The 27,417-nt window shown below is 37.0% G+C and overlaps 1 protein-coding gene across 1 annotated transcript; it reads left to right on the top strand.

Moving 5' to 3' along the window:
* Positions 1-699: 699 nt before the first annotated feature.
* On the top strand, positions 700-24,626 carry LOC139764250 (uncharacterized). The gene is given in 17 exon segments (XM_071690749.1): positions 700-767; positions 2,295-2,335; positions 2,924-3,087; positions 3,089-3,221; positions 4,577-4,782; positions 5,706-5,845; positions 8,449-8,557; positions 9,941-10,012; positions 10,371-10,451; positions 11,100-11,206; positions 12,548-12,628; positions 15,789-15,889; positions 16,344-16,411; positions 17,977-18,175; positions 20,142-20,234; positions 21,911-22,043; positions 22,239-24,626. Coding segments are annotated over 17 exon segments (1,932 nt in total). The 3' UTR covers positions 22,375-24,626.
* The last annotated feature ends 2,791 nt before the right edge of the window (positions 24,627-27,417 follow it).

Raw genomic sequence — 27,417 nt, 5'->3', positions numbered from 1 at the left:
GACTACAAAACCATTTATACTTAATAACGCAGATTTTCCCAAGACAATAGAAGGATAGTGGTTTGGCGAACTGCAAACAAAAGATACAACAGGAAAATAGCTCTGGGGCGTGATGCAAGCCAATGGAAACTGAAGTTACCAATCACTAGTGACTTGGGACAACGGTGCATTCAATTACAGGCGTATATGATTACTGACAGTCTATTGACCATGACTGGAGACACTGAAAACGAATGTCGAGTTAAAACTCAATGAGCCCCAATTCGACACACTCAAACATCAAGTGAATGAGGCATTTCGATATATGGTGAATGCACAATGATTTCCAAGATGGTCTGTATCTCAATATGGTGCCTCGGTACTCTACGAGTCTGCTAGAGCAGTCTTTAATACTAGTGTTATACAAGGAATCTCCAACTTTGGCTCAAGATAATGTTTTCTTAATGGACTTAAAGTGTCCTGTTTCTCTTTTATTATTATTTTGTATATCTGAATATACATGTTAGATAAGGCTTTACTTATAAAACAAAAGCCCAGACGCCATAGTTTTTTGTCCTTTACCCCTTTAAGTGGCTAACTGTGGGCAAAAATGAATCCCCATGTCTATCAACATCTGTACCTACAAAGTGTACCCAGCCAGACAGGCTGTGGAAGCTATGTGAGCCTGAGGCATGCAGCCTCCAATAGCTTGGTTGACCAATGACCAAATCCAACAGCCTGTGCGAGTCTGGTCTGTTGAGGGTGAAGAGCCTCAAAGACTTTACAGGGTAAGTACCAGGGTGTCGCCAACTCTAAATGGGGAGCTATATTCATGGATATGTCAACAATTCCTTTCATTACCCAGTAAGGTATTTTCACATATAGACTGTGCCTATATCCTTCGCATGGGATTAACTAAACATAACTGCACAACCACCATTCTGTGGACGGGGTTCCTATTGTAAACTTTAGAAATCTGAAAGCTAAATCTTCACCAAGGGTTAAACAAGGACACTAGTGTTGTTCGTGGCGAAATTTTTGTCAGCGTTTTATGTAAAACGTTTATCTGTGATCGTCAACTGACCTTTAGAATACATGGAACACCTGTATTGAATGTGACTCGTTTTTTTTCATTTTTATTTTGATAACTACGTTTCGCAGTTTGAACAGTCAACTATTAACTCACTTCTTCCTTTTTTTTTCCCCAAAAGGCTATACGGACTGGAAATATGAACTAAGCAGACAATTTCTATAAACTACCTCTTCAGTTAATGGGGAATGGTGTGATTTCTCACCAACTCTGATAAGTATAGTGAAAAGTATTTAAATATCCCTTCAGAACATGGAAAACAAAACTCGTGCTCACTGCTACTGTGCAATGCCGTCCTTTAGCATTCGTTGTCCTATATATACAACGAAAACAAACTAAGCGCATAAAGCTAAAGGATATGAGATATGCTGTATTTTTTTTCGGATAACACAAATGTAACAAGCGTCAAACTTAATCTTAAACTCAGTTCTTAAACCCCCCCGTGGTTTGACCCCATGACAAAGCGAAGAATGCTGTCCTTGTAGTTTTATCATGTAGTGTAAACCGCAACAAAGTAAACTTAACTATATTTGGATAACTTTTCACTCTTAAGATGCACAAATATGTTCAACTAATAGAACAGAACACTGGAAATAGAGTACATTCACACCCAGAAATAGTTCAATTCTTTGAAAACATAAATCATTGCTTTGAAAGGTGGCAGGCATATGTTCTGCACTAACAAGCTATACCCATAAGATACGCAAGGAGCCGGTTTTGATCCCTACGCGAGGCCAAACAGCAAAACAAATTTCCCAATCCCAATGAGATAACTCTGGAGGCAGACTTGAGTAAGGAACTGCCGAAGAGGTATCTTAAATCAGGAGAGTGTGTGAGAGGAGGAATTTGAGCCAATATGAATGAAATAAAGATTATGAGGTTAAGTGGGGGGAGAAGGTGTTAAACAGGTTGGTCTGAGTCTGAATTTGAATCAGGAGAATTTTCATTACAGTGGTGATCATCATACTCATGTAAAAAAAAAAAAAATCAAGCAATATTAATGCTGCATGAAAGGGGTCACCATTTGAGAAATCCTACATTTGAATAGCTTATCTTGTTCTACTACCATTGAACTTTGAATATGATCTTTAAGCACATGTTATATGCCAAACAGAATTACCATATGGTTTATTTCATTAATTAAATTATCCTTGGATGTTGCTCTATTACCATTCTTTATTTCCCTTTATAATCTCCTAAGCTTTTATGATTCCTGTCATTACAGCCGAGAGAAGACTAGTCATGAAGGGTGGTGGAGGAATGCTAGTACTGCTGGTGTGTGCCACTGTGGCTACCACTACCTCTGCCAAACGACTTTCAACGTGGTCAGTCACTCGCTTTTTTCTATGAAGTAGTGAGGATTGTTTGTGACTAGATAAGGTGTAAAGAGCCTAACCCATTCTAACATAAGAAAGAAGTCCTTCACATGTAAATCTAAATATACAAGGCAGAATATGTTTTATAAAGTGAACAGTTTGTTATATGATTTTTGTCAGAATATGTCTGTAATTAAAAATGTACCCCAAAAAAAATACACTTTTTACCAAAAAAGTTGAAGCTTTTAGGAAAGTTGAAATGATTTTGTGGGGAAAATTTTGTGCTGGAAAGAACCCAATGATAATAGATTGTTGTTTCAATTGGCATATATTGATGAATTACAAAGATTAAGATTGGCATGCAGTTTCATATTAAAAGATCGAAGATATTACAAGGTCAGGCAAAATCTAGATTTTCAGTTCGATCCAGCACATTTCTTTTTCTGTCTGACATGTGTTTTCCTAAAGTACTGTCCAAGGACATGGAATTGAGCTGAGAGTACCCATTTGCTGTTAACTAGATTTTCATTTCTTGCAGAAGCCCCTGAAGAGCAACACTTGGCAGAGAACCAGCCTCAAGGAGAGTTCTTAGAGGATGCTATTGGGGACTGGTTGACAAACTTTGACACTTACACTTTCATGGTGAAGGAGGATGTTGACAGTGGTATTGGTCAGAATGGATCAGAGGATGATGATGATATAGGTCACAGATGAAGAGGAAGTAGCTGAGGAGGAGACAACAGCATTAGAGGAAGACGAGGAGCAGCCATCATATGCGCCCATTACTGTGTCACTTGGGGACCAAGGTCTGCTTGACCCCAACATTGACTACCAGGGTAAGCTCTTTTTCTAAGAGTAACCAATGATCGGAAGCTAAATATAGCATATATTTTTCATCATGATATTGAAATGGGAGTAAAATATAAAATTAGTTAGAAAACTTGTCAATGATGGGTTGAGATAAAGAGTGACATGCTGCAAGGCTGTGCTAAATCTTTATTTGTGTAATGAAGTAATAAGTACCTATTTCATACCTGAATATATTTGCAAATCATGCTTAAGTCATGAGAGAAGTAAGGATTGAAAAGAATTACACTAAACTTTAGAGTAGTCCAATATAAGGATGATGAAATTCAACCCAAGCAAATAAAAAATAGTATAAAAAGAGTCAAAGAAGGCTTATTTATGATCATAATTTGGCAGGAAACAGTCAATATGTGTTTGCGTAAAAAACTGCAAGTTAATATTGTAAACATCCTATTGCCAGAACACTGCTTTAGGTGAATTGGGTAATGAAAGTAAAATATTGCTGGTCGATATCAAAAGTGCATTTAGTAACATGGGTAAGAAGATGCTCAATAAACTATTTACCACTTACAGTACATTAGACCTACATTCAAACATTCATTATAGGTTTGGTAATCACACATAAAGATTATCACAAAGAGAAGATCCAGAAATGGCAAAGATGGATGATGTTTCCTGAAATAAGAGAGTCAAGTCATAGTGATAGATGCTATTAATCCGCTCATCAACTAAGGGGAAAGAATGAGGGAAGATTTCATTACAGCCCTAATCAATCAAATTAAAAAAGGTTGAGAGTCTTCTTTAAGAAGAAATAAAAGCAAAACTGGAGCTACTAGAGAGCATTACTAGAAACCAAGCAAGAAACTTCTTACAAAAGATGTAAAGATATTCTTTACAGGGAGAGGGTTGTGGATGAATAAGCTATGTAATGAAATTGAAAGTATACAGTATAGAGAAGTCTAAAACATTTAAATATGGTAAAATACAAAAGATGGGGGACCTATGAGCATAGAACTCACACCTCTTACTGTACAAATAGGAAGGCAATAGTTTTTTCACAGCACATTGACCATTCATGATAGCAAATGATAATGCTGACTGCATGATGGTTCATACAAAGTATTCAGTTAAATACAGCAAAGGAAACACAAAGAGGACTTCAGAACTTTATTCTTCACACATGTTTCAACCTTACAGTCTCTGTCAGAAAACTGTAGGTCAAAACATAAGTCAAGAATAAAATTCCAAACTTCTGACTGTGCTTCTTTTGCTACCATTCTCCCATATGTCTAATGAATCATATTCAGATGTTATTACACATTATTACATGCATTCTGTCTTGTCATTACTGGTTACACATTATAACATGTATTCTCTCCTTCAGTACTAGTGGAGTCCCTAGTGGCAGAAGAGGGCTCTGTGTTTATTACCCTTAGCAATTATGCCAACAAGTCTTTGTGTGGGGTGGGTGGCTTTTCACTGGACTTTTCACCGGACTTCAGTGATGGGCGATCTGAGGGGCGGCTGGACATTGAACACAAAGTAGAGGACTTCAACACCACAATCATTGCATTTGCTCTAGAGTCAGAGGTATAGTAAGTCATTAAGTTCTATTGCGTGCAACTTAGTAACTGGGCCTGAATTCACAAAGAATTGTAATGAAATGTTTCATGTGAAATGTCTGGGATAAATCATGGAAAGATCTGTGGGGCCTGGATGTGGAGACTGAGTGTGAGCTGATGTAGCCCTTTCTTGTCCATTTCCTGGTGCTACCTTGCTGATGCAGGGGGTGGCAATGCTGTTTCCTGTGGGGTGGGGTGGTGCCGGGAATGGACAAGACAAGCAAGTATGAGTATGTATATGTGTTTGTGTGTATATTTATTACATATGTATATGATGATATGTATAAGTATATGCATGCATGTGCTTGTATGTGTATATGTGTGCATACAAGTGGATGCGACTTTTGTCGTCTGTTTCCTGGCACTACTATTTTAGTCGGATTTATGAATAAAGATTACTGCAATGCCTGATGTGAGAGATCTGGACTGTGTGTGTGCATGTTCAACACCCTGGATGGACATTCTGACTTGCTGATCGGGAACCAGAAATTGCCATGTTTATACTGTGGATTTCAGCCATGAAAAAGTTCTTTGTATGGCCATATTTATTCATTTGGTCTCCTTAAGGGGGCTTGCCTCACCTATGGAGATATGAACCTTACAGAAAGTAATAGTTATGAAAACTTCCCTTGATAAAAAAACAAAGATAGCCATCCAGGATGCTAAAGGTATGCAAACCTCTTGTTTTTTTTTAAAAAGAGTAAAAGAACAAGAAAAGCCCTAGAATCCTGAAATATCTATTCTTATAGCTGTAGCAATCTTATTCATTTATTTGCGAATCCCCCCCCCCTTTACATTTGTTTAAGAGACATCTCTATCTCTCCTCTATTTCAGTTTTCTTATCACAGCTCATGTGCTATTTATCCACGTAACAGTCTGCTTTTTTAACAGAATAACTCCAGTTCCCGTAAGGGCAGTTCTTCATGGGATGAGATCAGCAAGGACTTTTGGTGGGCACGTGGGCGGCTGGTGGGTGGTGGAGTGTTGGCTTTGACATTCACACCCCCAGAATGTGGCTGTCTAACCCTCAGGTAAGTGCTTAATTACTTACATTCATTCATCAAGAATGATAAAGATATCAATAAAAGTTATCATAAATGGTTAATATGTAACTTGTTTGTTGATGAACAGCAGCTATTTTAGAAAGTGTATAATGTGAACAGTTACAGTGAGAGATGCAGACCTAATAGCTTTGAGGATAAACAGTCCCTGATAAAGATATGGAAATGTTTTAATAATAGAGTACTTGAAATACTAAAGAACAGAACCAATTGAGAATGCCAGATCAATATAGAGGAAATGGGATATGGAGGTGTAAGCACCTACAATGGATTCAGAAAAACCTCTTGTACACTCATATCACTGTAAATGCTTGAGTCACTGGGGTAAATTTACCAACAGGGCTGGATCTTTTTACAACATGTACAGGAGAGTGAAAATTGGAAATATCACCTATGGCATCCATCTGAGAAAAAGCAGTCACACATTTCTTGAGTTTCAGCACTTGGTTAGCAAGGAGACAACTAAAGAATCAAAGAAGACTAGGAGGAACCTCAAAATGAACTAGTAGGCCACTTGTTCAAGAATATATGTACATTCATGTGGCTGAAGTTAGCAAAAGAAGATGAAGACTACAAAAAAAAATGGATTGAGGAAGTAAGAGAATTGTTCAGGGCTTGAGGCAGTACAGATAATTGTTTTAGGATCAGATGCAGTGGAAGCATTATTCAGATGAAGTTGCTAAAGGAATGATTAGGTGTGACAAGGTGATGGGAATAGAGACTTTAATACTTAAGTCAGAATGTGGGGCAGTGTCACAAGGTCTGCAGCATTTTTAATGAAGGAGTTTCACTAGATGGGTAATAACAGCAGGAGACAAAGAAGGAAAATGGTTGAATGAAAAGATCCCAAAAGGCCAGGGATAACAAAGAGGTGTTATGGACATCATGTAGCACTGTAAAGTCCTTAGAAAGCAAAGAAAGGAAACAGCAGAATGAGGATAAACAGAATTTCAAAACAAATATTATGAGTAAGGCAAATGAAAATTCTAAACTGTTCGAAAGGTTTAATGAGAATGAAGGTGAACAAGATCCTAGAGAGGGGAAGTTTCATGGCCTGACATGCTCTGCCTCTAATGCATCAGGTATCACAGCAAGCACTATAAAACCATGGTCCTGGGAATAAATATGAAGTAGAAGGACATGGACCTCCATCCTACTTGAGATGACCTCCACTTCACCGATGATGTATGATACCATCCTTAAGAGAGCAACAAATGTATTTAGGGCCGTGAAAACCTACAGAGATACCTAGACAGGCTCAAGTATTGATGTGATCCATGATTAATGATGTTAAACTTAACCAGCTGCAAAGATATAAAGATGTTATAAGGAAATGAGGCCAGGTTGTGAAGATCATCTTACAGGGAGCATTTTAGAAGCACCTATGTGTGAGAGGGACTTTAAAGTCAAACATCACATAATGGAACTTTTAAAAAAGTAATCTGTGTACTGGTCAGTGCCCCAAGTGACTATAAAATAGATGGACAAGATGAATGCAACACTTACAGTAATATCAGACCTAAATTTAAATATGCATAAACAGTTCTGGTATCCAACTTGAGGATATGCATCGCCTCTGTCCTTTCGACATGATGTTTTTCCCTCTCCCAATTCTACAGGCATTATTTAGGCCTTTGTTCTTGTGAGCTGTCTGCACATTCTCTGCCTCTTTTTCACTGGACGCTCCAGTCACAAACAAAATTCACATCAAAGCCAAGCCTTAATTGAAACATAGAGATTAATGAAAGAGACCCCATGACTCACACCTGGTTGTTGCTTCCCTTCATTTCTGTGTAGAGACCAGTGGCCAAAAGATTAACGAAATTTCCCTCCAGAATAAAAATTTATGAATTTCCAATGAGGAAGCTATAACAATCATTTTATGCAATACCAGTAGAACTATGAAATCAACATAGAAGAACTACATTAACATTCAAAAGAAGATCAAACTCAAAGATGAAGTCAGTACTGAATAAGCACAGAATAGGCAATCACACCAAGGAAGTAGCTGCCGAAAAAGCAGTATTTTACTACAAGCAACATTCAACAAAAAATAGTGCTGTTAACACTGCACTATCCTTGCCATCATGGCATAATCCTATCATAGGTACTCATATGTAGGTATTTATGAACAGAAAAGTTGTGAAACTATCTTCCATCTTTCCTCTTCGCTTCTTCCTATAGCCTTTCTACCTTTAACAGTCAGTTCTACAGACACCTGAGAAACTCTGATTGATTTCTTCATTCTTTTTCTTATCTGATTTTCTCTTCACTCAAGATACCCTAGACTGGGGCATGTTTTGCCTGCCATGTTGGTCACCATATAAGAAAATACACAATTTGTAGGTAAAGTAGCATGCATCAAAAATTGCACCATAAGCGTTGGATTTGAGCTGCAGGGAGGAGATAGCAACCATAAACTTAAAGAAGAAGAAAAAGAGGACCTGTTTTTGATGGATTAATTCCAAAAGGATGCATCTAATACACACTCCAACACGAGAAAATGTTTCTCTCCTCACTTCAGTATTTTACAACATGTCCTTTAAATTATGTCCTTGTATTTCATCTTGCAGCACCTACTATGCCCTACCAGTGGGAAACATGACATTGGTAGTAGGTCCTCAGGCCTATCCAACCGAGCTCCAGACGCTGATGTGTGTTGACCCTTCAGCCAGGTACCAGGTACGTGTACTTTATTAAAACGATAAAACTTTTCTCAAGTAACAGGTGGCATTTGAAACTTTTGTTGATTGACCCCTTAAGTGAGGAACACTTGCTGCCCATAAGAGAAGAATTAGGAGAGTCTTGATCACAACCTTTAAGTTTTGAGCCAGTTTGAAGCTAAAAGGGAACAATTCTTTAAAAGATACAAAGACAAAACATCTAGAAGCCAAAACATGAATTTAGGCAAGAAACTTATCAGTAAAGACATAAATCAATGCTTTTATGGTACACCAGGCCTCAATGTTTCCAGAAACCTCTCACAAGTAGAATCTGTTGTAAGTCGAAGTATTGAAGTCCCTGTTGTAAAGAGATTACATTTCTGGACAAAACTTTTTTCAATCTAACACTTATGGATGGACTAAACAGAGTCTGAAACGACACAGCTTACAACTCGTATAAAGTACCACACTCTGTCGTGATGTGATTTAAACAATAGTATTCAATAAAGACTTACTGAAAAGGGAACTATAATGAAATGTAAAGGCAAAGGATTAAGGTGCTGCTGGAGTAGGATGAAGTGGGGCAGGAAATAAAGGTTACTGGGACAGAGAGGCACTAGGGTTATCTGTCTCACCCACTGAATTGTCTGTGCTCCCTTGAGTATCTTTATCATTCTTTCCTGATATTCCTTCCCATGAACATGGTAAATAATTGGTTGCAATGAACACCAGTGAATGTATTTTTCCAGTTGGTGGTATACAAATTGAACCGTGTTCCGACATAATCAAAATATGCAAGATAAGTACACAGGTACCTTGGATTATGATGGCATACTTTTGTCATCAAAAGTGAATATTCTTTTAGACATTAAAAATTTTTGTTTTTTCATATTTGTACCTAAATTCCAAAACATCATAAGTCCAACACATCACAAGCTGAAGCATCACACCTTAAGGCCCAGGTGTATTAGCGTCGTGGATGAACGGAATAAACTTAGTTATGAGATTGTGAATTTGGTCAGTATACAAAAGTTTTAAAGGTATACGATAAAAGAGAGAGTTGAAGTTGAAGTATAGAAATACCTTCCCATAAAGTGCAAATTGGTAAATGGATAATTGTAACTTATACACCCACACATAAATTGCAGTTTCTCATTACAGCTTCATTTAAATTCCATTTGAATGCATCACACTCTTCGAGATTACTTATAATCTTAGCTTACTTATTATCATTTAACTTTTTACAGTTGCTCCTAACAATTTCTCAGTTTATAACTAGTTAATGACAGGAGCCCATGATTTTTTTGGCTGTGATTTGCAGTTTTCTCCTTAGTAATGGATATAAATTTTTTTAGCATGAATCAAATTGAGGACAACTTCTGAAAAAATTGTACTTCAACAGGACCAAGAGGAAGATGAAGACATCCAGGCAGAGGAAAATATCCTAGTAAATGGCACTCTGGATATACCACAGGTACAGTATTCTATTCTTTCTTGAGCTAGATAAAAGGAATAGAACATTACAAGTTAATTTCCTTTTTATAATCATTTCTTACCTAATATGACATCTCTAATGAAATAATACAGATTCTAATGACTGATATGGACATAATTCAACAATAAAAGCCTCATTAACACACACAAACACATTTTCCTTTGGTGCCTCTGTATGACCACAAAGTTGAATAAATTCTGTGTGCAATTCATTTGTAAGACAGAATCCAATGCTACCAGGAGTATTGTGAGAGCAAGTAATTTGTTTTACAATTTTTTCAGCAAAAGACACTTTTTTCACACTTTTTTTCAATGTTAAACACTTCTATATACACCAGGTGGAAGAGCAAGATATTGGCCTAAGAGATAGGACAACCAGTGTTCAAAATGAGGATGAAAATGCTCACCATCCACTGAACGTATGTATTGCTTTTGATCTTTAGCTTTAACAATCATACAGCCACTTGAGCTTTTGTGAATACATGTCATCTTTTGACTTATGTGTCATTCATAATCCACTTAGTGTGCTGTTAAAGCAAAGCTGTCATAGTTCATCTGTTTAGAATACACTCATGATGTAGTCTTATCCCACTGGTATCCTGGGCAAAAAAGTAGTTAGTGAATATTTGCCAGTTTGAAACAAGAAATGACAGTTTATGCAAACACCAATGGATTTTGACATACAATTGTGGCTACATTTTGAAAGCTTTTAATATTTTCCTTAAGTCACTACTAGAGTGGCAGTGTACATGAATGATATCTAGCCCTCATTTTCTGAACCTGTTCTCAAAAAATAAAACATGCTTAATTGAAACTATGCATACTGGGCATATGTATAGTAGGAGTAGGGTGTATCTACTGTACTCCATTATGCAGAGGATGGGTGTATTCTGTGTTAACATTTGAAAATATGACACAAACTGCATTTCAGTTTTTTAGTCATCTAATCCTCATGTAAAGTAGTCATGTGATCAGAATTTTCTATGGATAGGCAAAACCTTTTCTTAGAATTAGTAAATGTTTTCTGCTGAAATTTTGTAATTTATCAGTGGTTGTCGTGTTTGTAGAAGCCATCAAGACCGAAAAAATGGCGAAAAGGAAGGAAAATGGCAAAACGTTTAGAAAGAAAAAGAAAGAGGCAGCAGCAGCGACAAAAGATCCGGCAAGCTGGCAGGTAATGTTATAGCATGAGTTTCACCATTTAATCTATATCTATACTATAGGCTTGTACCGAGGATTTAATCAGTATGACCAGCTGAATCATTCTACACTCTTAAGATATGTTGTCTCTCTTAGGTTTTTGTCTTCCTAAATATTGTTATCAAGATAATGAAACAGTTTTTTAAAGCATTATTGAAGAGTACTTATTGGCCACAACTGTCAATTGAGCAAAGCACATGAATTCAAATGGTTTTGTTTCACAAAATATAAGAGTAGAAATGATAAAAGTCTTCTCAGTAAATGTGCATAATCGTAGACATAAAATATTGTTACTAAATCTGCCTCTTAATCCTTACACTGCATAATGGTCATAAGAGACTCTTTCAATCAAAAAATTTATCACTTCAGAAAAATATAATTTCCTTAAAGAATATTTGTGTATCATCCACAATCAAGAAAAAAAAGTGGTATACTTTCATTTATGATGGTTTAATAGGGTTTTTAATGGACCACAATGACGTGTGTGAGCTGCTTGTGTTTGATATTTGCATTTTTTCCATTTGTGATACCATACTGTTATGTACCTGCATGTTGTTATATAACCCCAGAACCCCTCATCCATGGAACGCTACAGATTCATGGAGATTCAGTGGCAAGGAATGGATGGACTCCCTTGGGGAGGGAAGTTCACTGAAGAGACTGTACTCTGATAATACCTCACTGAAGGTGACTTTTCACTTGCAGAGTAACTAAAAGCAAGCACAATACACACTTTATGTTGGTTGGTTGGTAGGTTGCTCAGGCTTTAGACCCATTAACTTTCAGGGTCATACAAGCCATCAATTTTGAGATACAGTCACCACCTCAAAAAATATAAACACCTTCAAGATCACACTTTCAATATGCATGTGACATTTGATGATACTATACATTACATTTATGCATAAATTTACATTGTATATAATAATTTTTGTATGCAGGTATGTGTTTTTATTTAATTTTACCTACATTTTTAACATAAAACATCTGTCTACACAAAAAATTGAGCAATTATAATCCTATAATAAGTAATACTAATGATTATATCATTACTAGAATGTAAGCGTAATACTACAGCTATTGTTTCTTTATTCTAAATCTAACAAAAACTTTTGAGTAGCTGATGTCTTACTTAAAAAGAGAGTGTGAGCTTGTGTAATATACGCCTTCTATGATATATATGGGTGACTTGAGATATGTGATATGTTTTCCAGCTACGGAGGAAGAGTGCTGGTGACATCTATGAGTAATTGAAATCAACCATTAAGCTGATAGGTGTTTAGCTAGTGAATTTTAATTTCATTCTCCTTAACAGACGCAAGATTCGCCAGCAGCTAAATCAAGAGAATCGTCAAGGTAGCCGAAAAGGAAACCACAAAAAAAAGCGTTGGAACAAGTAAGATCTATTAAGAGTCATTCAAAAGATTAATATCATATATTAAGATATTCAAGAATTTATAAGTCAATATGAATAAGGTTTGAACTGTATTATATTTGTATAAAAATGAAGCAAATATTTATCTTACTGATTTAATAATATTTCTTTTGGTGTCTGAAAATTTTTAATGATTCTTGGAAGGACACAAACTTGTCTTCGACATACATCTGCAGTAATCAAATTCATTTCCATGATTATTTGTCAACTATTATCATCTGCATTACAAAACAAAATCATTAAGGAAGAGAATCTAAATCTTCTCACTAAATTTACATGGTTAAATCTTTTTTGATTTTCGTCCACTTCAACCACATTACCTTTATCCAGATAAAGCTTCTTGTAGTTTGTCAAAACCCTACCAATGTCTTCAGTCAGACAAGCTTTGAACCCCTTAGGTTAGTAATAAACATACATCATAGATAACACTGGGTTTGATACTGTCTTTAAATCCATCTCAGAGGTTTCCATTTTGTACCTGCTCATTACTTGTAGTTTTAGTTGCATTGTTGTTCAGAAAAACATCATATGCTTTATAACTGTCCGTATCTAACCATCTTAGCCAAGCCTTTCTTCTCATATGAAATATTACATACAGATGTAATGCCTCCATGTTTGCTGACCATGAAGCAATGATTATTTTGGCTGGAGAGAAGCCTAACATCCCTCCTTCTACTAAATCTTTATCCCCACCTGCTTTGATCATTCTTATTTTGATGCCTGCCACATCAAGGACAGATTGAGTGGGGCCATTAAATTTTTTCCCATCTAAATCTTTCTCTGCCTTCATTTCTGCACAGCGTCATTGCAAAGTGTGCAGATTTAACTTCCACTGATACATCTTTCTAGTCCTCAGTTAAAAGTATGTACAAAAATTTCTTTAATTCAGTCTTTCATTCTCTTTTCCAGCTTGATCAATCTATAGCAGACATACATATTTGACATTCAATTAATCACTGGTCTATTTAGTTGTACATTTAACTGCCTTCCCCTTATTTATCTTTTTCACTTTCAAAAAGCGTGCCACTTACCCATTCCCTAGTGTGTCAAGATATTTTACACAAATGTGCTCATGAGTACTCTCCTCTGTAAATCCCAGGCAGCTATTTCCACCACTATCGCTGACCCCAGTGACCCTGACGACCCATAGCAAAGTGGTGCTACCTCTTTACAGTGTGAATGAGATAAAACATGTTGAGGAATCCTGAGAAAGCTGAAGATCCTAGATACACTGCACATGATTATATTTGCCTGGAAAAATGTGAAAAAAAAATCTGCTTTCTGGGGCATGTAAACTAAAATTTACCACTGATTGGTAAATGGTATTAAGGGATAAGATGACTAAAAAAATGCTGAATCCCTCATCAACATCATGAATAAATCCCTGGTATTGGGAAGAAATTGGGAGCAGAAAATCTTGAAAAATAGCCTGAGGAATATTTGTATGGAATGATTGATGATGGGTTTGCAGTGCTTTGCAGCAAAGATATCCACCACCCTGAAACAGAAGAGGAAGAAGGGGATCAAATGAAGTAGTAGATAAAGAAATTATGAACAGCCTGTTATGTGTGATGAAACAAATGATTCAGTAAAGTAAGGACAAAGATGATACAGTTCCTTACTATAGAGCATTTTAAGGAAGGAAGCAGGCCAGAATTACTGAATTCTTCAAGAAGAAAAGGTCTACAGCTGCTCCTACCTTACTCCTTTCTCCCTAAACACAAATTCTAAAGCTGCTCCTTCCCCATCAGCGGCAAATTCAGGAAAACTCGACATGATCAGTTTTATTATTGTATGGTGAGGGCAGTTCAAGCAGTGTGTTATCAAAAATGTGCTTGCTATTCTGGATGATAAAAATCTGATGTTATTTGTACAGAAATTATGACATTGTACATGAAAGTGCAGTTTATGTCACTGTCTGTTGTTGGTGTTTTACATCTTGGGTGATGAGTGGTGGGTTGTTTGTCGTATGTTAACAGATGGTCTGAGGCTGAGAACAGTGATAATGGCGGATAGGTCACCCAGTTACTGTTGTGATTCGAAATTATACCGAGTGCTTCTGAGAACTGAATTAGGAGCTAATTATTTGAACACTTCACATTTCTCTGGTAACATGGCATTATAGTGCTTCAAAAATAGAGATAAATACCCTCCTCATTTGTTTCCCATATTCATCTAAATATCCACCTCATTTATTTCCCCATATTCTTCTTTGTTTTGGGGTCAGAGTCAGTGAGTGGGGACCAAGCCAAGGAAATCTAATAGGTGATCTAATTAGCAATCCCTTAGTGTCCATTTTCATGTTAGGTTTTTAATGTATAGAAATCATTTTGCTGAACTTTTAAACTTTTTAATATACCATGTTAGTACTTATTCTAACTTTTCTACCCCAGGAACTCTGCACTATGGAGCTTGTGTAACACACAAGCTGGTTACATTCATTGGGTGGGACCAAAGTTACAAAAGTGTGATGATGTATGCTTGTCTGTGTTAGGTGAGAGCAGCTTCTGGAAAATTAAGACTACTACTGTGTAGGCAAAAAAACACATGCAATTCATAAAAACATATATTTATATATCATTTACAATATGCAAACAGATGTATGAAAAACCTATTCTTTATTTACTTTTGTTTTACCTTGGCAGAGTGTTTTTAAGTTTATGAATCCTACACTTGCCACGCAACAAAACTCAAAAAAACATATTATCCAAGATTAAAGATATGCATGCATAAGTAAGAAATACAGATCTTTTAGTTATCTTTATTTTCCTATGACAGAGTGTTGAAGTTCATGAATATGATGTAAGAGTGTTGGATGGTTGGAATTAAGTGATAAACTCAAAGACAGCAGTTTAAAAGTGTAAAAAAAGCTATTTTATGGTACAGATATGTAATGAAAGTGAGGGAAAGCTTAGGGAAATATGTTCAGTAAAGAAAGGAATGATTTTGAGGAGTTTCAGATAAACAAGTGGAAACTTCTCAGTGATAAGAGAATGCTGTTTAGAAATAAGCGAGATTCTTAACCTTCTGTGTTGTTAATAAATATCCAGATTTTTCCCATATACACATTCAGTTTCAAGACTGTCACATGTCATTGTTTGATTCCTGTCTACCTCTTCAGGAAACATGGACGGAAGGGGAAGAAATTTTGGAAAAAATTCCGGAAGCATGCATTGGCAGATATGCCTCAACAAAACATGCAGCAGTTAGAGCATCACTATGGTAAGACATAACAGCACTTGTATGGATTAATTGGTACAAGTTTCTTTGGTGGATGATATCCAAGCTAATGATATAGATGTCCTCTGTATGAGCTGTAACTTGTGGATCATTATCTACCCATTCCCTTTGGAGGTTAGAACTTTAAGGGGATTCACTGAATCAGACCGAATCATTTTGGAGTGCCCAGAACTGGATTCATCTTCTTATAGGTTGTTGCCTAAATACAGTCCTAATTTTACTCTATTTCCTTTTACACTCATTCATCAGAAGGTCATCCATAGATTTATCCAATGATTAGAATGGGATATTGTGTATTCATTCTTAACGAAAGAAAAGGTGTCTCTCACCCATGCTCACTGGCTTAGTAGGAATGAAGCTTTTTATAGCTACCTTTTTATATATTCAAAACTCATACTTATGACTTTTTTTTTCCTTCTTTTACGCAATTCCACAGAGCCTGGCAATAATACTGAGGGGCTTCTTGAGGAGGACCTTGGAGACTCCAATTCCACAGAACCTAAGGTAGTAGTCTTTCCATATTATTCTATATTTGTAAAAGATCTAAAGGAAAAAAGTTTAATCTCTTGTCTTACTGAATCTTTATGCTAGAAGTACCAGGATGTGATAAACAAATGACAATATTGATCTAGTGAATATAGTGTGGTTAAGAAATACTAGTTTTAGAACACTCATTGACTCTTAAAAAACTCCCAAGACCTTATGGTCAAGGTACAAGGAGACATTATTCATAAGACTTTCAGAGGTGGTGCACAATTTGGATGACAGTGTCCATCTGCTTCTATAGTCTCCATACTTTTGTTCTCTACCTCCTCAGTACAGAATAAAACATTTAATAATTGTCATTACCCAAAATTCTTCCTTGCCTCCGCTTGTTACAAGTGTAATGTAGACTAAGGTAAAGTTTAGCATTTACATAGATGATAAAATCTGGAAGTGGCATCATGCCCAGCTATGGTTGAGAAAACAGGAGAGGTATGAGACAGATGTTGATGTGCATGAAGCTTTGTCAAATTGTTATTCTGGCTGAGTTACATCATTCACAGAGGTAATGGCTTGGGGAAGGGGTTGGAGTTACAGTTTCTGAATGAGAGTATTATGCTGTGAAGCCTTCTTAAACTTTCCTTAAAGTCACGCACATCATTCAGTTAACTGGTTTCAGTGCCAAGCAGTGCCCTTATTCACATCACTCTCATTGTAAAACTTAAGCAGCATTCATGTTGCTTGTCACATGAGGTCATGTGATCCATACCATTATGCTCCTTCAGGTTATGCATCAATTTTCCTTAATCTAATTGTAGAATTTCAATGTTCTGCATGATGGGAAATATAACATACTTATTGGGCAATATTATTAGGGCAAAACCGCAGAAAATGGAAGAGTAACTTTTGAAAACTCACGCCACTTAGTGGAAATCTTAAATGCACAAGTATTCATATTCTGACTGTTTCAGATCAGATTCAAAAAATTAAAATGAAATATTTTTGTGGTAATATGTATTATCTCAGATGCTTACACTGATATCTTTTGTAATGACATGAAAAGTTGAATTTTATGACATGAAACATCTTTAGATATTTGGTAGTGAACCAATGTAATCACAAAATTCTAAAGAGGACTTTGTGTTACCAATAGATATGAATCATGGATACTTCTGTTCATTTTGCCTCTTGCACAACTAAAATACTCCATATTTACACAAATTTAATTAACATGAATTTCCTTCTCATTCTTAGGGTCCCCCCTTCCTTAACTCCCTTTTATTTCCATCCTTCAGTTACACAAGCAGCTCTTCATCTTTCATAGGCCATACTATCCCCATTCCCATTCAATATGTTAAATTGCAGTCTTCAAATATCTATCTCCACAGTTTTTACTCTCCCTTTGATATTGCTTGTGCAGAGTCTAATTTTACTCTCATGCTTCAAGTAAGAATGAAGTTTCTTCCGGCAAACTCTGCCACATCTTCAGACTCATATATGTAGCCCTTTAAGAAATTCCTCATCGAGTATCTTTAGTGGTTGATAAATTGATAATTAGTGTTTTTTTGTCTTTTGTGGTACTGAAGGGCAAAGATAAGAAACTAGTTGACATTCTCCTGGGTATGATACACAGCAACAACACTTATATTGAGGACAACCTTGATGAATTGGAGGAAGGTTCTATAAGTGAAAATAATGAAGTGCCAGATGAAACAGAAGAAGGAAATGCTAAATCCCGCAGAAAACACAGGAGACGGCGGAAGAAGTGCAAGCGCAAAGGAAGAAGTTAGTGTTAATTGTAGATATCAAGAAAACTGTTGTACTATTTCTTCATATTCCTATAGCCTATTCTATCATCCTTATCAATCTTTTTTTCATCAAGAATATCAAAACCTAAAGATGTGCTACATCAATTTTTAAGACTTGTTCCCCAGCACACCCTTTAAGACAGTGTCTGCAAAAACATTGCTTTTCCCCCACATTTTTTCAATGGTGACACACAGCTAAAATATACTGTGAGTATATGGAAGCGGAAGTGGATCATAGGGTGGGGGAGGGGGCGAAAATTTTGGGAGCCTTGAAAAATGTGTGGAAGTCGAGAACATTATCCCGGAAAGCAAAAATGGGTATGTTTGAAGGAATAGTAGTTCCAACAATGTTGTATGGTTGCGAGGCGTGGGCTATGGATAGAGTTGTGCGCAGGAGGATGGATGTGCTGGAAATGAGATGTTTGAGGACAATGTGTGGTGTGAGGTGGTTTGATCGAGTAAGTAACGTAAGGGTAAGAGAGATGTGTGGAAATAAAAAGAGCGTGGTTGAGAGAGCAGAAGAGGGTGTTTTAAAATGGTTTGGGCACATGGAGAGAATGAGTGAGGAAAGATTGACCAAGAGGATATATGTGTCGGAGGTGGAGGGAACGAGGAGAAGAGGGAGACCAAATTGGAGGTGGAAAGATGGAGTGAAAAAGATTTTGTGTGATCGGGGCCTGAACATGCAGGAGGGTGAAAGGAGGGCAAGGAATAGAGTGAATTGGAGCGATGTGGTATACAGGGGTTGACGTGCTGTCAGTGGATTGAATCAAGGCATGTGAAGCGTCCGGGGTAAACCATGGAAAGCTGTGTAGGTATGTATATTTGTGTGTGTGGACGTGTGTATGTACATGTGTATGGGGGGGGTTGGGCCATTTCTTTCGTCTGTTTCCTTGCGCTACCTCGCAAACGCGGGAGACAGCGACAAAGTATAAAAAAAAAAAAAAAAAAAAAAACAAGCTTATGACACTCTTAAGGAGAAATCATCAGACATCTGGTTGCTAAGACTATTGTTTCTAATGGTGAGAAAACCAACAACCTGCCTCAGTGAACTTTAGGCTCTCCTGAGGGAATGATGTTCTTATTTTACTCTTTCATGCTACCACTTCATAATGGGAATTTCACTTCTGGGCACTGTATCTCTTCCACCTGTGCTTCAAGAAGGTTAGCTTTTCCCTTTCTAAGCAAGAGAATGTGGGTTTTTTCCCTGACATTGTAGGTGTTATCTTTGAAATTACCAATCATAATTATTGTAAATGATTTGCCTTCCAGTTTAATATCCATAACAAATGAACGAACAAACTGAACAGCATTGTTTAACAGGACTCCAGATGCTTGAATATGGATCTCAGTCCAAGACTTAAAATGTTATTTATGTTACTTAGTCATACAGTAAAAAAATTAGAAAAATACATTTGGTATGGTGATCTGGAGATCTTCATTCTCTTAGCTTTACACAGCTTGCAATTAATAAAATTATACAACACTCGTGGGATTCAGGATTTAAAGGTTACTCTCTTGTGGATGAACTGGTTTTCATTTACATGGGAACACTATAACTCCAATTCTAATGAAAGGGGATGGGAGGGAGGCCATGTAAAGCACTTAAAGTGTTAGAAAAGATGCAAGAAAACTGTTGGAGGACCTTGAACCATATTAGTGCTTGGATTTGATGAAGTCTCTCCAGATATACTAAAAGAGTGCAGATACACTCAACATGTTAATTAAAATGTTACTAAAAAAAATCTTTGCATGAGGGTTTAGTGCCAAGGGACTAAAAAAAATTTTGTCACGACTATTTTCCTAAGATCAGATTTATGCAATCAGCATTGTGATAATTTATTTACCTTCTTTATTTGATTTTGATATCAGGGTTTCTAGAGCTTAATGATTCCTTATGTTTACATATTGTTGGAGGCATAGTATTTTTTTTCCTTTTTCAGAGAATGTGTATGGTCCAGGAGTAAAATTCTGCTGTAAGCAGGGTATCAAACATAAGAAATATATGCTGATCCTTAACAGCACAGCAGGACAAGGTAAGGAGCATCAGAGCATTTTCCAGTTGTCACTAACTCTATGTAGGGTTTCATGCACAAGATATAGGTGGTGATAATCAGAATATCTCCTGGAAGAGATAAATAATATGGGAAATACCTAGCCTCATCATACCTTCCTGTCTCAGGATCCCCTTCTATGGGGCTCCTGCAGTGTTCACAGAGTGGCCACATCAAACAGTGGGTGCCAAAGGTCAAGACATATTGTGATGTTGTGTGTATGTCTTTGTGGGATGAGTGCAAGACGTGTGTAATCATTCACTGTCTTCAGTAAAAAAGTTTTATCTTGAGCACGAGGAGTTTTCAGATATGTTGAATTCATATTAGGAGTGGTGGAGATATATATGCAAGTGTTAAGAACACAGACAAGAAAATGCGACTTGTATTGCCTTGTATTCAATAATCACTTGAAAAGGCTGTAAGATATGAAGCATAAGAAACCTTATATGATAAACACAGAATAAGGAGCATATGATGGGTTATGAAATATTTTGTCATACAGGGACCAGTTCTCTGGCTGTGAAGATCACTACTGTTAGAAGGATAGGCGACAGTTATTAAATAAATATTCTTTTTACTACAATTATTTTCATGTTTTTTCTATTGCCAAATTAGTACCATTATTCCCATTATTATTATTATTATATTACAGTATTACTATTATCATTACTATTATTATTATTATGCAAGGTAAGGGGCCTGGGAGGTGAGTTAGTTTCTGTTTGCATATATCAACTGCTGTGGTAGCAGATTCAGGTGTAAAACTGCATAAGCTTGAGTCAATGTTTGGGAAAGGGTATGAAAGAAAGAAATTTACAGTAATTGTGAATAAAAGAAGGTAGTGAGGTTTTGTTAAGGGTAAGACAGGTTGGTTTGAGTTTAACATGGGTAAACATGGCAGTAGTTGGAACTATGACTACTGAAATGAATCACATTGTGGGAGAGGGGGCTATGGTATTAGGTATACTGAGTTGTGGTAGAAGAAGTCATTGTTTGTGAGAGCAAAAATGATATTGTTTGATGGTATAGTAGTCCCAGCAGTGTTGTATGGGTGCAAGCTTTGAGTTCTAAATGCATTAGAATGGAAGATGGTGGACGTTTTGAAATGAAATACATGAAGTCATTAGTGGAATCAGTGTAAGAGGGCTACTTGGTAGTAGACAGAGTAATTATGAGACTGCTGACCAGAGAGTGCTGAAATGGCTTGGACATGTGAATAAGATCAGAGGAGAGACTGGCAGAGGATTTACTTGTCAGAAGTGGAGGGAGTAAGCTTCGAGTCATTAGGGCTTGGACATTCAGGAAGGTAGGAGGCAAGCACGGAAAAGAGCTAAGTGGAGCAGTATGGTATGTAAGGGGTGATGTGCTGTCAGTGTGTTAAATCAAGGTATATGAAGTAGTCAGGGGCTTGTAGAACCCCTATCATCTTGCTGATAGTTCAGGAACAGGTGTTGGGCTCCATGTCTGGCTACCATTTTTTGAATTACATAGGATTCTGCCTACAGAAAAGTATAGGTTTTCATCCTTCAAAATGTATATGGACAAACATCCTCACCTTACTTTAAAAAGTATGTATGATACTGATGAATAAAGGTACAGTCCAGTGATTTTCAGTTTTATCTTTGCTGACTCTAATCTCCAAATTCATTCTTTACCAGATTCATCTCAGACCTCATGCAGCAGTGTCAGTGACATTGTGACAACTTTTGCCAACCATCAGTTTGCAGTAGCTCAGAATACATGTGAATCCACCTTTTCTGCCTGTTGCTCTATTTTTACGAATGATATGTGGTAAGTAATGTTTCTGATGTATGTAAAGCTGCTTATGAGTATTTCCTTGTATGGTTAGTCATGAATTAGATATCATCTGATTCCGAGTGACTATTTACTGCTTGCACTGTGTTAACCCTTTGGCCACAGAATCAATTTCCAGTTGCATTCTCAAGGATTATGAATTCTCTAGTATAATATTTTTACACATCCTAGGAATGACCTGAAATCCAAGAAAACTGCACGGAAGATGCAACGTAAGCAGCGCCAGAGGTCACGTCGCCAACACCGTAAACAGCAGCGGCAGGAAAGACGACAGCAGCGCAAAAAGCAGAAAAGGAAAATACATTAGGAGGACAAGGAAGGGGAGGAACATGACCTAATCTTTAATAGCAATTATGGGAAGTATTATGGGAATCCTGATTACCAACTTAACAAAGAGAGAAGGAGCACAATTCAACATTCAATTGAGGATAATAACAACGTCTGAGGAGACCATAGCTGTCACACATGGATCAGCTCATACAATACACTCCCCTGGATAGTACTGTTATGTAAAAAAAGCTGACCCAGCCAACATTATTACACCATTTATTGCAGCCATTGAATAAAATCAATGTATTTCATGATCTGTTCACTGCGCTTGGAGTATATATGACAAACTCTTAAATCACCCATCTCTGCCAAAAGGTTGAATATACAGCCATTAATGCTTAAATCCTTGTGACATTCAAAACACTGTTGCCAGATACTACAGCCTCGACTTTTTCCAAAATTTTTTCCAGTCTACTGATTAGTTTATGTGGAGATATCTAGGAGGCCTACATAAGATTTTGCCCTATCATTATGTAATGATTTTTGACAATGACATTATGGAATAACAGGTATGAAATGAAAACAATAATCATAATTGTTTGTGAACAAAAACACTTTCCAAAATAAGTCATCACATTATGTGTGCCTGACAGTACTTTTGGCATACCTCAAATGCTGGTAGCAGAGAAGTATAAGTTAAAGGGAACACTGCACACATAACAGTGTTCCACCAGGTTAAGTTGTATATCATTTTATTATGTAAATTGTGCTCTAGTTAATCATAATAATACATTTATGGAGGTATTACCTTAAAATATTTGACTTTGACATACAAAATGTAAAATAGATATTAAGACTGCTGCAGTCATGTAACTTCACAACTTTCTTGAGATTTCTCAGAAATAGTATTTGGCATCCTCCAGTACATAATATATGGATCTGGGTGAAAATTGGGACAAATAGACAGACATTAATCATTTTCATATCTACACTGCATGTACTCATCGAATTCCCTGGAGAATGAAGAAACTAATACTACCCAAACATCTGTGTGTTGCAGAAAAGGTGGCTAAAATAGACTTTAGGGAAGGGGCTGGAAATCGTTCCCGCCTGCATTACTACTGTCCAAAAGAATGAACAGAGGAAGATACCTTGCAAGGATTTTTCATTCAAGGATCAGTTGTCTGTTCCTGATGCTTCCTTGCAAAGGTGGAAATAATGAACAAGTATGAGAAAAAGAAAAGGTATATTCATCAAAATCAGGCATACAGTCATGGACATACACTGTTAGTCACTCACACCATTCATATAAGCACATAATACAGCTTACGTGATCTGGTTAAGTGGGCTTCAATGTTGGCATGAATAGTGCACAAAATGGCACGAACCATCAAAATTGCTAAAGGGTCAAAAGTTGTAAGAAGGAACACAGGCACCATGAAAAATTAGCATTAGAGTTTTGTATGCAATACCTATGGTAAATCTGGTCCACATCTCATCACCCAGCCTTTATACACCTTTTATACATTTCTTATGCATGCATTCAGATTGTGAATAACAGTTTCAACAAGGATGTAATATTTGCTAAGGGACAAATCCAGTTTGAGACAGATGTCCAATTGGGCAGCAGAAGGCACTCTGAGGTTGTACTCACTTATACCATCAAGCATATTTGCATTAAAACAGGAAGAGAGATTGTGAGAAAGGGAGTCTAGTTCATGGGAGGGTGATAAAAAGTCTTCCTATGCATTTTAACATTTACCTGAGTATGAATCATAGGAAGGAAATCTGATAAGTCTCTAGAAATGTAGGCTGCCATATAAAGTTCTTTAAATCATCCCAGGACTTAGCATGATGGAAAGTCTTTATGTCGATAAGGAAACTGGCATTCCCAGTTTTCATTTAACATGATGGAGAGTCTTTTCTTTTGATAAGGAAACTGGCATTCCCAGTTTTCTTACACTCAATGTCACTAATCCAGTGTTTTAAAGTTAGCAACTCCTATAATTTGGCACCTTAGCTCCCTCACCCACCCTATGGCTAAATTTCAGCTTGCATGGCTCCATATACTGTGATGTCCACTCACAGGTATCTAAAACGCTCATGAATTGACAGATGAATAAGATACACTGTGCAAATTTTTTCATTATTCATTATCTTATAAATCATTCATCTTGTAACAATGGCTAATGAATAAGGTTCATCTTATATCAGTCATTCATTCTGTAGCAAGAGGTAATATGAAATATTCACCATTAATAATCATCATTGGAATAAAGAGTTTCTTAATGACTGTTATCTTTTATCCTCATTTTAACTGCTTGAGAATATTCACTTTTATGGTACAGAGGGCAGTATAGTGCATCCACAACCTTTGAAATTTAGTTTTAATCTGTGAACCAGCTGATGTTCCTTATTATGGTCTTTCCCAAGCTAATGTCTCAGCCAGTCTAAATTCTTCCACAATATGAAGGTAAATGAAAACTTGGAAGGCATACTGCTTCAATGATCAAGATGCTTCCAGCAGTGCCGACTATATTGCAAAGATCATCTTGGCTAGGTAGGTGTCCTATGTCTTTCTTCCAGATCTTTCTACCTGAAGTCTTGGTTTGATCATTTCTTCTATGATGCTATTCATGTTGGAGTATATTGAGCCACAAACTTCTCCCCATCCCCTGAATCTCACTCAACATTCATTTCTGCCAGGAAACATTGCAAAGCTCTTCATTGCAAGGTCAAGCAGACTTTCACAAAATAAGGTGCTGACGACTTCTTTTAGAGATAAATCTCCCTGATCCTTAACAAGAAGAATGTCTGATAACTTTTGTGATTCAGTTCAGTCTTTTCTACTCTGTCCTGACCTGATCAATCTATAGCTAACTCAAGAGCTGAAAAAGCCTATCTTTCTGTTGTCCTATTCTCCTCCAATTCTATTTTAGGCAATTCTGCATCTAGTCCTTCTCCTACATTTCCTTCCACTGAATCTAAGACATCTCTCAAATCTTCCTTGCATAGGGTCTTCCGAGTAGATTCCCAGCTTCAGTTACAAAAGTTACATATGCCTCCTCATTACCTAAGTTGACTCTGGTCCTTGCTCGCACCCATTTCGTCTCTATCCCAAAACCTAAACTCTCTCTTCTTTAAACCCTGCCTTGGTGCAGCCTATCAATGAGCAAGGAAATCATTCTAACCATTTTAACCATAACTCCAATGCTTTAGCTTCTCATGTTGTCAAATTCTTTGAAACTCTAAGATCACTATCACTTTCTCAAATACTTAGAATCTCATTCCCTTCTTCAAGATACAGCTTTCACAGTACAAGGTTTACTTTTGAGCTTTTCTCCAGTGTGATTCATCTTTGGTCTATCTCTCTCTTTGAGACTTGCTTCCGCTCTAGTTGGTCCATTGCTGTAATCATTTATGGGATGACATCCCCTTCATTCTGTCAGCAGTAGTCTCTCTCACTGTCCTCTCCTACTGCCTACTCTCTTCTCTCCATGAATGATCCCTCTTCAACCTCTAACCCTACTAATTCTTATGGTGATAATTCCACCCTTCATTCTTCAACTCATTTTCCTTATTCTCTTTCTTATACTGAACATATCTCCATTCTTAAATCAGATATGTAAAATGGGTAAACAAAAACCTGCTTAAATTCAACAGTGCTAAATTGTAATTTCTGTGTAATGCAGACAGCAAACATAAAATTTAAGAGGTTGTATTGAGAGTAGAAAGTGTTCAAAAGATGGGATCCCACAAAAGTCACCTTTCTCATTATGTTCAATTTCAAAGCAGCGAAATTCATCCCTGACATTATATCAACTTGCTGAGCATAACCATATCCACCACTCAAACGTGGATGCTCTACTTAACATCATAATACCTGCTTCCCCGAAGCTAAGAAACCAACACACAGAAATCATGTAATAAGTGGAAAGGGGAGTACAAATCATGCAGTAAGTGGAAAGGGGAGTCCATCTTAATAAAAAATTAAATACATATAGACCATCCAAGAGTGAGGAAGTGTTGGGAACAAATTTCGTTCTTTCACCACATCATCTGCTTTTCTGTCTCTACAGCTCACTCCCCTCCCTCTGCATTAACATCAAATCATTACCCCTAACCCTACATCACACCTGGTTTACATCTTGGAACCTTCTATAACCTTTCTCCCTGAGGTGAAGCCCTCTACAGGTGTTTTCTCTCACTCTGCACCCACCACAACCACTTTTTTCTATCCATTCCTCCATCCTTTGCCTGCAAACCTACCTACTACCACCATTCTTCCCCCACCTCTACACTTTTGCACCCATCTCCAACTTCCTCTTTCCTCTCCATCTCCACTCGGTCAACCATAATCCTTCAACCTACCTTACAAAAATATACCTCTTCCATATAACTATATCTCTTCTTTACACCCACATCCTAATCTTTAAACCTACCAAAGATCCATCTAATATCATGATAGTATTTCTAGCTCGTAATTCTAATTCCAATAAAGGTAACGGGTAGTATGTCATTCCTCTTTCCCTGGGAGGAAGGAATGAGTGAATTGTATAGCTCATATGTGTATACCTACAACATGAGATTCTATAGTTCTACCTCGCATGTGGGCCCTAGACCAGTTTTGTGTGGCCTTCTCAAGAGGGATAGGGTTACAGTATAAGGGTCACCCCCACTGCACTCTTCACATAGGCCTCACAGTCTCAGTTGCCCCTGAGCCTCCGTATATCAAAATTCCGAAGCAGGTGACATACTTCCATTTCTGGTAAGAAACAGTGATATTTATTCATTATCTAAATCCATATTTCCATACACATACGTTGGATCAAAGGCAACCAGCTTCAATGTCCATCTACTCCATACAAATGTACATCTTTCTGTTACTAGTTACAGTTACGACCGTACGTTATTCATGGCTGAAGTATATCTAAAGATCTTTCAAACATTTTCTCAATATCTTCATCTTTCTATTCCTAATATAAGTATTTATTTCCTTGATTTTGTCCGTACTACAATGTGGATCATATTTCACCAGTAATATTCAGTGTAATGGATAAGGGTGGCATCGGATTTCTAG

Source organism: Panulirus ornatus, chromosome 49, assembly GCF_036320965.1.
Source record: "Panulirus ornatus isolate Po-2019 chromosome 49, ASM3632096v1, whole genome shotgun sequence".
NCBI classification, from domain to species: Eukaryota; Metazoa; Arthropoda; class Malacostraca; order Decapoda; family Palinuridae; genus Panulirus; species Panulirus ornatus.
The sequence above is the reverse complement of the archived record's forward strand: the minus strand, read 5'-3'. Positions and strand labels throughout refer to the sequence as shown.